This window comes from Asterias amurensis, chromosome 6 (assembly GCF_032118995.1).
Source record: "Asterias amurensis chromosome 6, ASM3211899v1".
NCBI classification, from domain to species: Eukaryota; Metazoa; Echinodermata; class Asteroidea; order Forcipulatida; family Asteriidae; genus Asterias; species Asterias amurensis.
In genome coordinates, this window is record NC_092653.1 from 3,164,867 (window position 1) to 3,177,548 (window position 12,682).

The following is a 12,682-nucleotide window of genomic DNA, read 5'->3' on the forward strand; positions in this document are numbered from 1 at the left end:
TCTAAATACTGTACTATTATTATTAAGTTACAGACCTGAATGCTACAATCCACGGACGACGCGAATACAGATTGCAAACACTTTTACTGTGCTGCATGTAGTGTCGTGCAATCCGAAATGGTTACAGACTATTAATTTATCATCCTCGTACACACAACGGACGTCTGGGTACTGCACGCCGTGTGCTAGTCTTCGGACTAGCGCATGGCAAACCAACACACTATCACACGGCCGTCGTCTAGCAAAACAAAGACATGTCATGTGACGGGCTCTAAACCAATGAGCAGGCAGAATACTTGCAAGGGGTGTTATAATATGCATTCCCAACATGATATATTGCTGGCCGATATAGTGCATCTATCATTTAAAGGCAGTGGACACTATTGGTAATTGTCAAAGACCAGTCTTCTCACTTTGTGTATCTCAACATGCATATAATAACAAACCTGTGAAAATTTGAGCTCAATCGGTTGTCAAAGTTGTGAGATAAGAATGAAAGGAAGTTGTGTGTTTTTAGATGCTTGATTTCGAGACCTCAAATTTCAAATCTGAGGTCTCGAAATCAAATTCTTGGAAATTTACTTCTTTCTCAAAAACTACGTTACTTCAGAAGGAGGCGGTTCTCACAATGTTTTATACTATCAACAGCTCCCCATTACTCGTTACCAAGTAAGGTTTTAATAGCTAATAGTTATTTTGAGTAACTACCAATAGTGTCCACTGCCTTTAAAACCACAGTAGCAGAAATTGAATGGTTAGAGAGAAAGAGGGTTATTTTTATTATAGAAAGAATAGGTGAATTTGATACTTTGCATGTTTTGGTTATGCTGCAACTTGTATTGCTTCTTTAGTTAATATTTGCTATTACAGGTCATTTTTTTGTATTGATGATACATCTACATTGCATTTACATCTTCCGTTTTCATCTTGCTCATTGTTGAAATAAATTGATTACTTTGCTATCATGTTGAAGTTTATTCATAAACGTTTCTTAAGTAGGAGCTCCAACTTATCAGTGGAAATGTGTAATGAGAAAATAGAATTAGCTGTTGCAAACAACTTACCAACCAAATGGACCGAGAGTATAAATGCAAAAAATGTGTAATGATGACAACAATTTGTAATTGGTTTAAATTGTCAGAAGAATCGCCTGATTATATTGACCCTTTCCACAAAATGTCACACTCGGCTACTGTCTGTTACATTTGCTATTTTTGGTATCAATTAGCCGATTTTGTTGAGCTGTTATGACTCTCTTTTAACATCGGTCATACCGTGGCCTAGCGGATAAGAGCACCGGAACTCAAGCTCTGGTGTTTCTGTTCATTCAATCATCAGTGTTCAGTCCAATTATTAATGTTACATAATCATACATCTTCATACACAAAATTGAGATTATTTAAATCATGGGGAATATTTCTCATTTTCAACAAAAACTACTTGACCTTTGTGCCTTTTCTCTTTTCAATATTTTAACATTTCCGCTTTTTCTTGCTTGTTTTACAGCCATTTCAAGTCTAGCGATTCATCAGCTTTACCTTCTAGACAATACTGAATCCCATCCTTCAAGGATTCACCTTAGCGGAGAGGCTGGCACTCATGAAGCACCATAAAATTAAGTTCATTCCCCGAATACGTTGGTTTCACAGACAACCAGATCACAATCCAGAGGGGCAAGTTGATTAAAGGCAGTGGACACTATTGGTAATTACTCGAAACAATTGTTAGCATAAAAACTTACTTGGTAACAAGCAATGGAGAGCTGTTTATAGTATAAATTATTGTAAGAAACGGCTCCCTCTGAAGTAATGTAGTTTTCGAGAAAAGAAGTAATTTTCCACAAATTTGATTTTGAGACCTCAGAGTTAGATTTTGAGGTCCCGAAATCAAGCATCTGAAGCAAATATGATAAAGTATCTTGGTCAATGATACAATGTCATGACCGGGACTCGAACCCACGATCTGCTGATCAGAAATACCAGAGATTGAGTCTATTGCTGTTAATCGCTCGGCTACACCACTACTTGAACGAACACGTTCTGCCATTTTATAGCACCAAATTTTTAACTCCATAGTAATTTTTATAACAAATGCTTTTTATCGCCCAATAAAGGCAACGTTTCACTTTAAACCTGAGACTAGAAAACAAACATTTCAACATATATTTACTGCACTTGTAGCTGTGAATGCTTTGTAAATGTGAATGCTTTGATAGCTGAACTTTTGTTATATTACCTTCCACCAAATAGATGTTCTCACAAATTGCTATTTTTATACTTGTATGAAAATACAACCTTTAAAAAATACTACTCATAACTTGTAAGTAATTCACTTTAAAGTGCCTGACACAAAATGGCACTGTAGTCTTTTACCAATTCCTTCAACAAGCAATAATAACAAAACAGGAAAATTTAGACTGCATTATGAATCAGTGGATCAATGTGCTCTGACGAAATGCAGACTTAAATAGAGGCGAGATTTTGTCTACCAAAGTGGCGAAAAGCAAGGGTGTGTTTTGGCGGTCGTAACCAATAACTGTTTCGGTTGAATTGGCTATTGGTTAATCACTGGCCAATGACCAAAACAGTGATTAGTAACAGCTATGAAAAACGCACCCATGGTCTGCTGCCAGAAAAAAAGGGTTACCGGCTTAACTACCATACAGTTTGCATTGGTTTGTGACTGGTTCCCTGCTTATTTTTCCAAAGCAGATGTTAGTTATTAAAGTTCCTGTTATTTTTTCTGCTCGTGTAGCTCTAAACAGAATATTTGTCCTTGATGCTTGCTCCAGAATTAACATAGTAGTATATGTCAAAATGACAATACTTTGATGTCAACCATGTCATCTGTGAGATGTTGCTTTGTTATTGCAACAAAGCGGCCATACAAAACAGAGTTCCCACAAATGACGTAACTTGAGTGATGAAATCATGGGGCTTCTTGTGAATCTTTCTAAAAAGCACCGGAGAAGAGTATCTTAAACAAGTGTTTTTCAAATTTGTTTAATTTCATGTGAACTCGATTTCCTTATTGATTGAACACGTTTTAAAGGCAGTGGACACTATTGGTAATTACTCAAAATAATTATTATCATAAAACCTTTCTTGATTACGAGTAATGGGGAGAGGTTGATAGTATAAAACATTGTGAGAAACAGTTCCCTCTGAAGTGACGTAGTTTTTGAGAAAGAAGTAATTTTCCAAGAATCTGATTTCAAGACTTTAGATTTAGAATTTTTTGTCTCAAAATCAAGTATCTGAAAGCACACAACTTCGTGTGACCATGGTGCGACAAGGGTGTTTTTTTCTTTCATTAATATCTTGCAACTTCGACGACCGATTGAGCTCAAATTTTCACAGGTTTGGTAATTTATGCATATATGTTGAGCTACACCAACTGTGAAAACTAGTCTTTGACAATTACCAATAGTGTCCAGTGTCTTTAAATGAATTTCAGCAAAGATCACTTGTTGCCCTTTACGTTCAAGCTTATCTTTTTAGATCAATCTTAGCTCTTTGTGAACTCAAAAGGTGGAAATTTTAACATGCCTCCCAAAAAATGTATCCTGGTTTCAGACTGTTTTTCGACAGCAATGACTGTCACCCCTGGTCTGGGGGTGTTCAAAAAGCATTCTGTGCAAATGGCCAATGCAAAGTTGTTATTCATAAATTGTTTTTGTTTCTTCGTATTAAAAATTCATTTAAAGTTTTCTGAACAAACTTGTCTTCGAAATTTGTTGTCTTCATGCACACAATATATAACTTAAGATCACCTTCAAATTTGAAGAAAAAAAATGTACATTTTTTTGTATACAAAGATAAGCTCTATTTTGAGATGTACTGGTATTTAAATCTTGATTGCATAAAAACGTCTGTAAAATCTGTGTGGTGGAATAATCATATTGGTGTAAAAATATTACTTTTTTTTTGCTTGTGAAATTTATAAATTATATTTATGTGAAAACAATGGTAATGGGACGCCTGAGGTATCAAATTTTTTTCGGGTTTTTCTCAACTTTAAAATAGTATTAAAAAAGCTTTCCTTTTTCATTTACTGTACAACAATTATATTCAAAAGATGTTAAATTGCATTGGGGATAAAGAATATTAATTTAAATCGTTTGCAGTACCCACTGCTAAACATAGCATTCGAACTGCCTCAAGCCACCAGGCAATCTCGGTGGTCTAGTTGGTATGACACTGCTCTAGAATTGCAAGTGTCGTGGGTTCGAATCCCACCCGAGTAATATGCCTGTGATTTTTTTCACAGAACTCGGGTAAGTAGTGAGTATACAGTGTTAAAGGAACATTACAGAATTGGTTTTGCTAGCAAAAAAGTTGCTGGCAGTGTAAGCACTTTATGTAATCCACCATACACATACGCTAACAAACCTGTAGAAGTTTGAAATCGATCGGCCATCTGGGTCGCGAGAGAATAGTGAAAAACCAATTACAAATTTTGCATTGCATCAATGCCAAAACAAAAATGAATAAAACGCTCACTGAGCGATAAACTCCAAACGCGAAATTAGATTATTTATTTCTCATCAAATATGAAATTTCAGACAGAAATATTTCAAGGGATGTTTTCTACTATCATCATCATTAGACCGTGTAAGTTTTATGTAAATCTGTGATCTTCACGATTTTTGTTTCTTGCCAATTCTGTAACGTTCCTTTAACACACATCGGTGTATATGGGTAAAAACCAAAATTAATATTACTTATATTCAAGCAACTCTTTTCACAATTAGAAGTAACCATTGTGTGTATATCTCTTGTTATTTGTTTAACATCTAGTTGTTATATTATTTAAAAGTTTATATAAAAGTGGTGGACACTGTGGAGAGTATACAATGGAACTGGAAGGTATTTACGTCATTGGTTTTTCAATTTTACAAGCCTCATGTACTCTCTAATGCAAGACACATTGCCTTGGATTGGCGAGTTGGTCTATGAAAAGCGTTTGTTATAAAATGCATAAATGGTTGGAAAGATGTTTTAAAAGTAGAATAAAATGTTCCACACAAAATATGCCTTGAAATTGCATGGTTTTCCATACATGTCGTGAACAAACACGGCACGCCATTTTGTGGAGTCAAGTTTTTGACTCCATAAAATGGCCGACCGTGTTAGTTTGCAAAGTAAAAGGAAAACTACACAACTTTGAGGCATGTTTGTGTGGATCATTATATTCTACTTTTAAAACATCTTTTTAACCATATAAATTTTATAACAAACGGTTTCAAACGCTTTTCATGGACCGACTCGGCCAATCCAAGGCAACGTGTCCCTCTAAGGACCCTAGGTGGCAGCAGACTTACCACAGCTCAATTTCATGGCTCTGCTTACCGCAGACTTTTGCGCTTACAGCATAATTATGTAACCATGCGCTTTAATGGGCACTGTAAGCACAGAATTCTATAATAAGCAGCGCCATGATATTGGACCCAGGTTTTAAAATCAAATGTTCTTGGAAGCGTGTATAAGCGCAATCTTAAAAATAATCAGGCGACGCATCTTGGGAAATCTAGTACAGTTGAAAACCAAATCACGCGACCAATATGGACGCAATGCTGTAGTTTACTTATTACTTTGCCAGGTATTTTAAGTGTGCATTGCTTCAAAATCAGGGTGCTATGATGGTTGCTGTTGCTGCTTGGACCCAGAACTCTTTGTGCACCGATCATGTGCATTGGGACATGCACATGGGCTATTCTGTGAACAGTTGGAAATGGCCAGGGCCCATTTTGTTTAGCAGAAAATAATGCTTGACTAATTTCATTGCCAAGGTAAAAACAAGTGGGGCACTAGTGCAACAGTGTAATCAACTCTATGGTATATTGACTGGGTACCTGTTTCTTCTGAGCAAGTTTTGTCTGTGCTTAGCAAGTTTTGTGACTTCTGGCTTAATGAACTTTGGCTCTGGTTAATCTTCTGCCACTTAGCATACCAAAGTCACCTATTCCCAAAGATGTCTAAAGAGAAAATAACCTCTCAAAATGTTTTCTTCAGGATTGCTTACAAATTTGTAAATAATTTCTTTGTAGGCTTTCTGTCTGTGTTTATCTCGCTCGTTATTTATTGTGTTTATATCATTCAATTTTATTTGCCTATTTTATTTGACATATTTATTTGTTTTTTTTGTTGGGGGGGGGGGGTATCAGCCGAGGTTAATTAAGGACAGCAAAGAAGTTAATGCTTTATGTTTAAATAATTATATTGTTGTATCTTTAAAAGACTGATATAAAAAAATAATTTACTGGCAGATTTGTTAAGTTTTAGCAACAGGTTAATGTTCCTTCCCTTTAGAAAGTTATTTTTATTAACCTGTAATTAATGCTATGGGCACGAATCAAATATCAAGTGGAGTTGTGAATATGTTGTATGTCAGACTCAAAAGTAAGCTTGTGATTTTGTTTTCTTTTTAATTGTTAATAATTTGTTTTTTACAATATATTGTTTAATGTTAAAGTCTTCACCGAACTTGGGTACTGTGCCTTGTAAATATAAATGCAAGTTAAAGCAAATATTCACCCGTTTTCTTTCTTGTTATTGTTTTATATTTCTGGTAATAAAACCAAGGATGCCTCATACGTGAACGTAACTTGCAAGCCTGAGGAGACCTGTAAACAAGGGTGTTTTTTTGTGAACCAGAAACACAGTGGGTAAACCCCTACTCTTCCCTGATAAGTGTTCAACATTTATGGTAATGACACCAACTATGTCTCGTAAGTGAACTTAATTACTGTATCTTGCAAGCCTGAGGAAACCTGTAAACATGGGTGCTTGTTATATGAAACCAGAAACATGTACACTGGGGTAAACCCCCTACTCTTCCATGATAAGTGTTCTATATTTCTGGCAATTAAACCATTTTATGCCTCATAAGTGAACTTCATCACTGTAGCTTGCAAGCCTGAGGAAACCTGTAAACAAGGGTGCTTGCTACATGTATGTGAACCAAAAACACTGGGGTTAACCCCCTACTCTTCCACTGGGGACATTGCTTGCAAGCCTGAGGAAACTAGAAAGCAAGGGTGCTTGGTATGTGAACCAGAAACACAGGGGCTAACCCCTACTCTTCCACGATAAGTGTTCTAATTTTCAAGCCTGAGGAAACCTGTACGCAAGGGTGCTTGCTGTGTACATTTGCATCAGGTACATGTATGGTACATGTGAACCAAAAACACCAGGGTTAACCCCCTACTCTGCCACTGGGGACATTGCTTGCAAGCCTGAGGAAACCGGAAAGCAAGGGTGCTTGGTATGTGAACCAGAAACACCGGGGGTTAACCCCTACTCTTCCACAATAAGTGTTCTATATTTCAAGCCTGAGGAAACCTGTACGCAAGGGTGCTTGCTGTGTACATGTACATCAGGTACATGTATGGTACATGTGAACCAAAAACACCAGGGTTAACCCCCTACTCTTCCACTGGGTACATTGCTTGCAAGCTTGAGGAAACCGGAAAGCAAGGGTGCTTGGTATGTGAACCAGAAACACCGGGGGTTAACCCCTACTCTTCCACAATAAGTGTTCTATTTTTCAAGCCTGAGGAAACCTGTAAACAAGGGTGCTTGCTACAGGTATGAGAACCAGAAACACTGGGGTTAACCCCCTACTCTTCCACTGGGGACATTGCTTGCAAGCCTGAGGAAACCGGAAAGCAAGGGTGCTTGGTATGTGAACCAGAAACACAGGGGCTAACCCTACTCTTCCACAATAAGTGTTCTATATTTCAAGCCTGAGGAAACCTGTACGCAAGGGTGCTTGCTGTGTACATGTACATCAGGTACATGTATGCTACATGTGAACCAAAAACACCAGGGTTAACCCCCTACTCTTCCACTGGGGACATTGCTTGCAAGCTTGAGGAAACCGGAAAGCAAGGGTGCTTGGTATGTGAACCAGAAACACCGGGGGTTAACCCCTACTCTTCCACAATAAGTGTTCTATTTTTCAAGCCTGAGGAAACCTGTACGCAAGGGTGCTTGCTGTGTACATGTACATCAGGTACATGTATGCTACATGTGAACCAAAAACACCAGGGTTAACCCCCTACTCTTCCACTGCAAGCCTGAGGAAACCGGAAAGCAAGGGTGCTTGGTATGTGAACCAGAAACACCGGGGGTTAACCCCTACTCTTCCAGGATTTGTGTTCTGGGTTCTTTGACGTGCACTACCAATATTAGTGGAAGGGACCCACTCTTTAACATCACAACAAAGGACAAATAAATTATGATAATGAAAAAGTATCTTAAGTGCCACCACTGGGACTCGAACCCCCACTATACTTATCAGAACCACCAGGGCCCAATTTGATAAACCCTGCAAGCACAAACTCTTGCTGAGCACAAACAAATTTTGCTTAGCGGAAACAGGTTACCAGCCAAAATTACATGAAGTTCACATCGTTGCAACTGGTGCCCAACTTATTTTTTGCTGAGCAAAAAAACTTGCCAAATAGTTTTTCTTCTGCTGAACAGCTTTATGAAATTGGGCCCTCAGCTTGAGTCTGGTGTTTTTAACCACTCGGCCAAGACACACCATGTTTTGTCCAAGATCGAAAACGCCTCTTTTTTACATAAGACAAAAGTTTGCAGAAAGGTCCCAGGGAGAATTTGATTGACTGCATTGTGCTTCAGCATTTGAGGAGACTCGATACATTTAGCCTTTAAAGGGAAGGTACACGTTTGGTAATTACTCAAAACAAACATTAACTTAAAAACTGACTTGGTGAAGAGCATGGGAGAGCTGTTGATAGTATAAAACATTGTGGGAAATGGCTCCCTCTGAAGTAGCATAGATTTTGAGAAAGAGGTAATTTCTCACTAAAATAATGAAATACTTCTAGCAAAGTCTTTTATTCATATCTGAAGGCACACAAATTTGTCCAACAAGGGTGTTTTTTCTTTCATCATTTTCTCGCAACTTTGATGACCAATTTAGCTCAAATTTTCACAGGCTTGTTATTTTATGCTTGTGTTGGGATGCAGCGAGTGAGAAGACTAGTCTTTGACAATTACCAACCGTGCACCTTCCCTTTAAAGTTGGTCTTGTTTAGCTTGAGAAATGTTTAAAGGCACTGAACACCTTTGGTTGTTGTCAAAGACCAGTCTGCTCACTTGGTGTATCTCAACATATGCACAAAATAACAAACCAGTGAAAATTTGATCTCAATTGGTCGTCAAAGTTCCGAGAGAATAATGGAAGAAAAAAAAAACCTTGTTGCACAAGTTGTGTGCTTTCAGATCCGAGGTCTCGAATTCAATTCAGATATTTTAGTGAGAAATTACTTCTTTCTCAAAAACTATGTACTTCAGAGGGAGCCACTTCTCACAATGTTTTTTACTATAAACTGCTCTCCATTGCTCGCTACCAAGTTGTTATGCTAACAATTATTTTGAGCAATTACCAATAGTGTCCAGTGCCGTTAATAGTCAATGTTTGAACATCATTTGTTTATGACATTACACGGTGAGGCATAAAGATTCAAGTAAAAAAACCAAAACTGTCGGACTTGTCCAGTCAGGAGTTTACACTTAAAACACACATTGGGTTTTTTTCTGTGGCAATTGGCAACAATTCCAAAACGGCTGACCTGCCAAAAATATTGAAAAGAAATCTGAAGTTTAGTTGTCTGAAAATATATTTGACTGGTTTTCAAGAGGCTCAGTACTTTAAATATTTGTCGAGTATTTTTGAATGCATGTGGAAGCCTTGACAATGGCTGCTATGCGAGATTATTTAGTGTGGTGCATCTGAGTGGGCTAATAGAGCGCCCTCTTCAGTCCGTGTTAAAAGAACATAAAGATGCAAGGGACTTTTGAGCCAAGACTACTAGGCCAGCTGCCAAATATCTTCATGCGAAATATTCCAAAACTAAATTTTTTGTAGAATACATATCAGATAACCACGCCCTAAAAACACAATAAGAAAACAACAACACAATATAAATCATTTTTATATTTTTTATTTTTTCATTTTTTTTCGGATTTTTTTTTTTTTTAGTTTTTTTTTTCATTTTTTTTTTTTTATATTTTATATTTTTTTTACTTTATTTTTTTTTCTTCTCCTTTATAAATTACTTAAAAGAAAACCGCTGGATAACGCAGTGGTACAATAACCCTCTGCATAGTTAATAATACGGAGGAATCAGGCAAAACAAAAATTGTCCAGTTGAAAACCAACCCTCCTTTTAAATCAATCACTTTTTTCCCCTAGGGATTTCTTTTCAGACATCTCATCAGGATAAAATCAAGGGGAAGGAAAAAGGCGGGGGCAGAGATTTTACTTCGGGGGAGGGGGTTCATAAATGCAGCCACTATAGAACTTTGGAGACATTTGCTTTCTTTTAAAAAAAAAATTGAAATTGACAGACGTATTGCAGTTTCTTAGAAGAACAACATTATTTTGTCTCTATTGCTGAAGGCTCGAGTGTGTAAAAATAAAAACAGTGACGACCCTTTGTGAAGAGTGAACAATTTTAAATCACGGTGTTGATATAATTCTTGATAGCGAGTTTAATTATTAAACCTGACGACACTCACTTACTCATAAAACTTTCTCTCTCTCTCTCATTCTCACGCAATCTCACTCGCACAATCTCTCTTCACTTTCACAGACGTTTGTTTAAAACGGAAAACTAAAATTAAAAAAACATGCTTAAATAAGCCTTGCCTGGTCAACGTGTCCGCATCAAACATAGCAAGGCAAACCTATTCGTGGCCTTCTGACAGATTTAAGACTCACAAATTTGTTCCTAAATATTAAAAAACAAAAAAATCAACACTCGCTGATGAGAGATACTCACAAGGACTCCATTTTTCCAAAGACAGCTTTTGAAAATTTACTGAGGGAAAGTTCTTTTTTTTTTTAAAGGTCATTCAATTTCAATCCACTAGTCAGCATTTCTTAATTCTAAATTACAGTTTACAAATCTGTGGCCTGAAATATATATATTTGCAGGCCTGGAATTATAGGGTGGCCGTGACCTCTATTGCCCCTGCTCTTGGCCCTGGTCTTGGTGCCCCCTTCAAAGGTTTTCCATTGACTTGTATAAGAACTAGCCTTGCCCTCTCAAACATGAAATTCCAGACCTGTTTTTAGTTTTCTCCCCAATACACCGATTTTCACTCTCTTACTCTCATCACTCAGAAAGCATCAAGCATACAGTGATTATCACACATCGGTGTTTGGGGTAAAAAACAAACTAATTTTCTTCATCCCCAATGCAAGTAAAAAAGATATCCTTTAAAAAAAGTCAGAAATATTAACAATTGCAACTATCGAAGCTTCTTGAAGCGTAGGAAATCTTAGTAAAAATCTTCTGAATGCATGGAGAAAGTGGGTTTTTTTTTTATAGTTTCCTCAAAACCAAAAATTGCCATTAGAAGTATTTCTACAGAGTTTCCTTCAAACAGCCGAGAAAGGCTAGGAATTATTCTAGGAGGGTCTTTTTGAAGCTTGTTTATATTTTGGATGAGAACATCTGAAACTCTAGCCACGTTAAACATTTTTTAAACCGATAAATAAGAATAGACAACAGTCTCCAGTCTGTGAACAGTTGGGATGATTAGAGGGGGATTGGTGTTCGATGCAAAATCTTTGTACCCGACTGTCTGCCGGTAAAACAGGGACTTATTGGTCCCTTGCAGGACATGAAGCGCTACTCCGCAAAAAAATGCATCTTTCACTTCCCCCGTTTATGAAGTCAATTCCTTTGACTCCCAAAATGGCAGATGGGATCGCGTGCAAGTACGCTGCATGTTGTGAAAGGGGTCAATAGATATATAGGCCACAATCACAAAGGTCAAGCAATGGAAATGTGAAAGCAAAACTTATTTTGAGCTGTCATTATTTATTATACGGTGAATTCTAGCGGGTAAATTGTTGAACTTGCCTTTAAAAGGACATTAAAGATTCGACAACTGAACTATCCCATATTTTCGCTAGCGTGGCACTGCACTTTTTTGGACATCTTTAGTTTTTTTAAATCCGTTTACTGTCAAGAACCCCTCTTTGTTGTCTCAGATATATTGATCCGAAACCATGTTCATTAAAAAACGAAAGAGGAAAAAGAAAAACCACCAAATAACACTGCATTTTATTCAAAATCGAGGTAGATTTCTTTTCTTTTGGTTTTCGTTTAAAAATCCTACCCCAATAATGTAAATGTTTTGTGTTTCTTTAACTATCTTATTTCTACACTGATTTGTTTATTTCTTATTGTTCGCCAGTGGTTCTTTCTTGACTCCTGGAGTTTCTTCGGCATCCAGGTCCCATCTTTTCAAGTGTATAAAAAGTCTCCTGTAAAAAAACAAAAAAACAACAGGATTAGTTATTAAAAAAGTTCAGTTTTTGAAATATTGTTTATTTTAGTGGAAAGTGCGTTGAGGCCTAGCTTAATATAATATAATAATATAAGGTGCTATTTAAATACTCTTTTATTATTTTTTATTATTATTATTATTATTATTATTATTATTATTATTAATACTATGCAAAATGGTCACTAGAGCAAGTTAGAAAAAAAAAGATTTGTGTATTATACGGTAAGGATAAAAAATATCATTGTTTAATGTCAGTCTGGAAGCCTACTGATTAAAGAGTTCATACTAGACCTATTTTTCAGTGAACTGTATTCCTCTAAAATGAAGTAATACTCAAGAAAACACTC

The 12,682-nt window shown here is 36.8% G+C and overlaps 2 protein-coding genes across 8 annotated transcripts in view; one reads left to right on the forward strand and one right to left on the reverse strand.

Moving 5' to 3' along the window:
• The window catches only part of LOC139938305 (CUE domain-containing protein 1-like), a 23,486-nt gene extending 16,958 nt beyond the window's left edge, over positions 1–6,528 (forward strand). For all 4 annotated transcript variants that reach the window (XM_071933733.1, XM_071933736.1, XM_071933734.1 and 1 more), the window contains one exon: positions 1,507–6,528. Coding sequence is in view for 1 of the 4 variants with exons in the window: in XM_071933736.1 (XP_071789837.1) it covers positions 1,507–1,521 (15 nt within the window). In the remaining 3 variants the exon portion in view is untranslated. The remainder of the gene's footprint in view (positions 1–1,506) is intronic.
• A 3,498-nt stretch (positions 6,529–10,026) lies between these two features.
• LOC139938470 (uncharacterized) overlaps positions 10,027–12,682 on the reverse strand; it is a 32,181-nt gene continuing 29,525 nt past the window's right edge. For 3 of the 4 annotated variants that reach the window (XM_071934019.1, XM_071934018.1, XM_071934016.1), the window contains exon 19: positions 10,028–12,312. The gene's annotated coding sequence lies outside the window, so the exon portion shown is untranslated. Of the gene's footprint in view, positions 12,313–12,682 lie in introns of all 4 variants that reach the window. The other variant, XM_071934017.1, reaches the window with a different exon arrangement.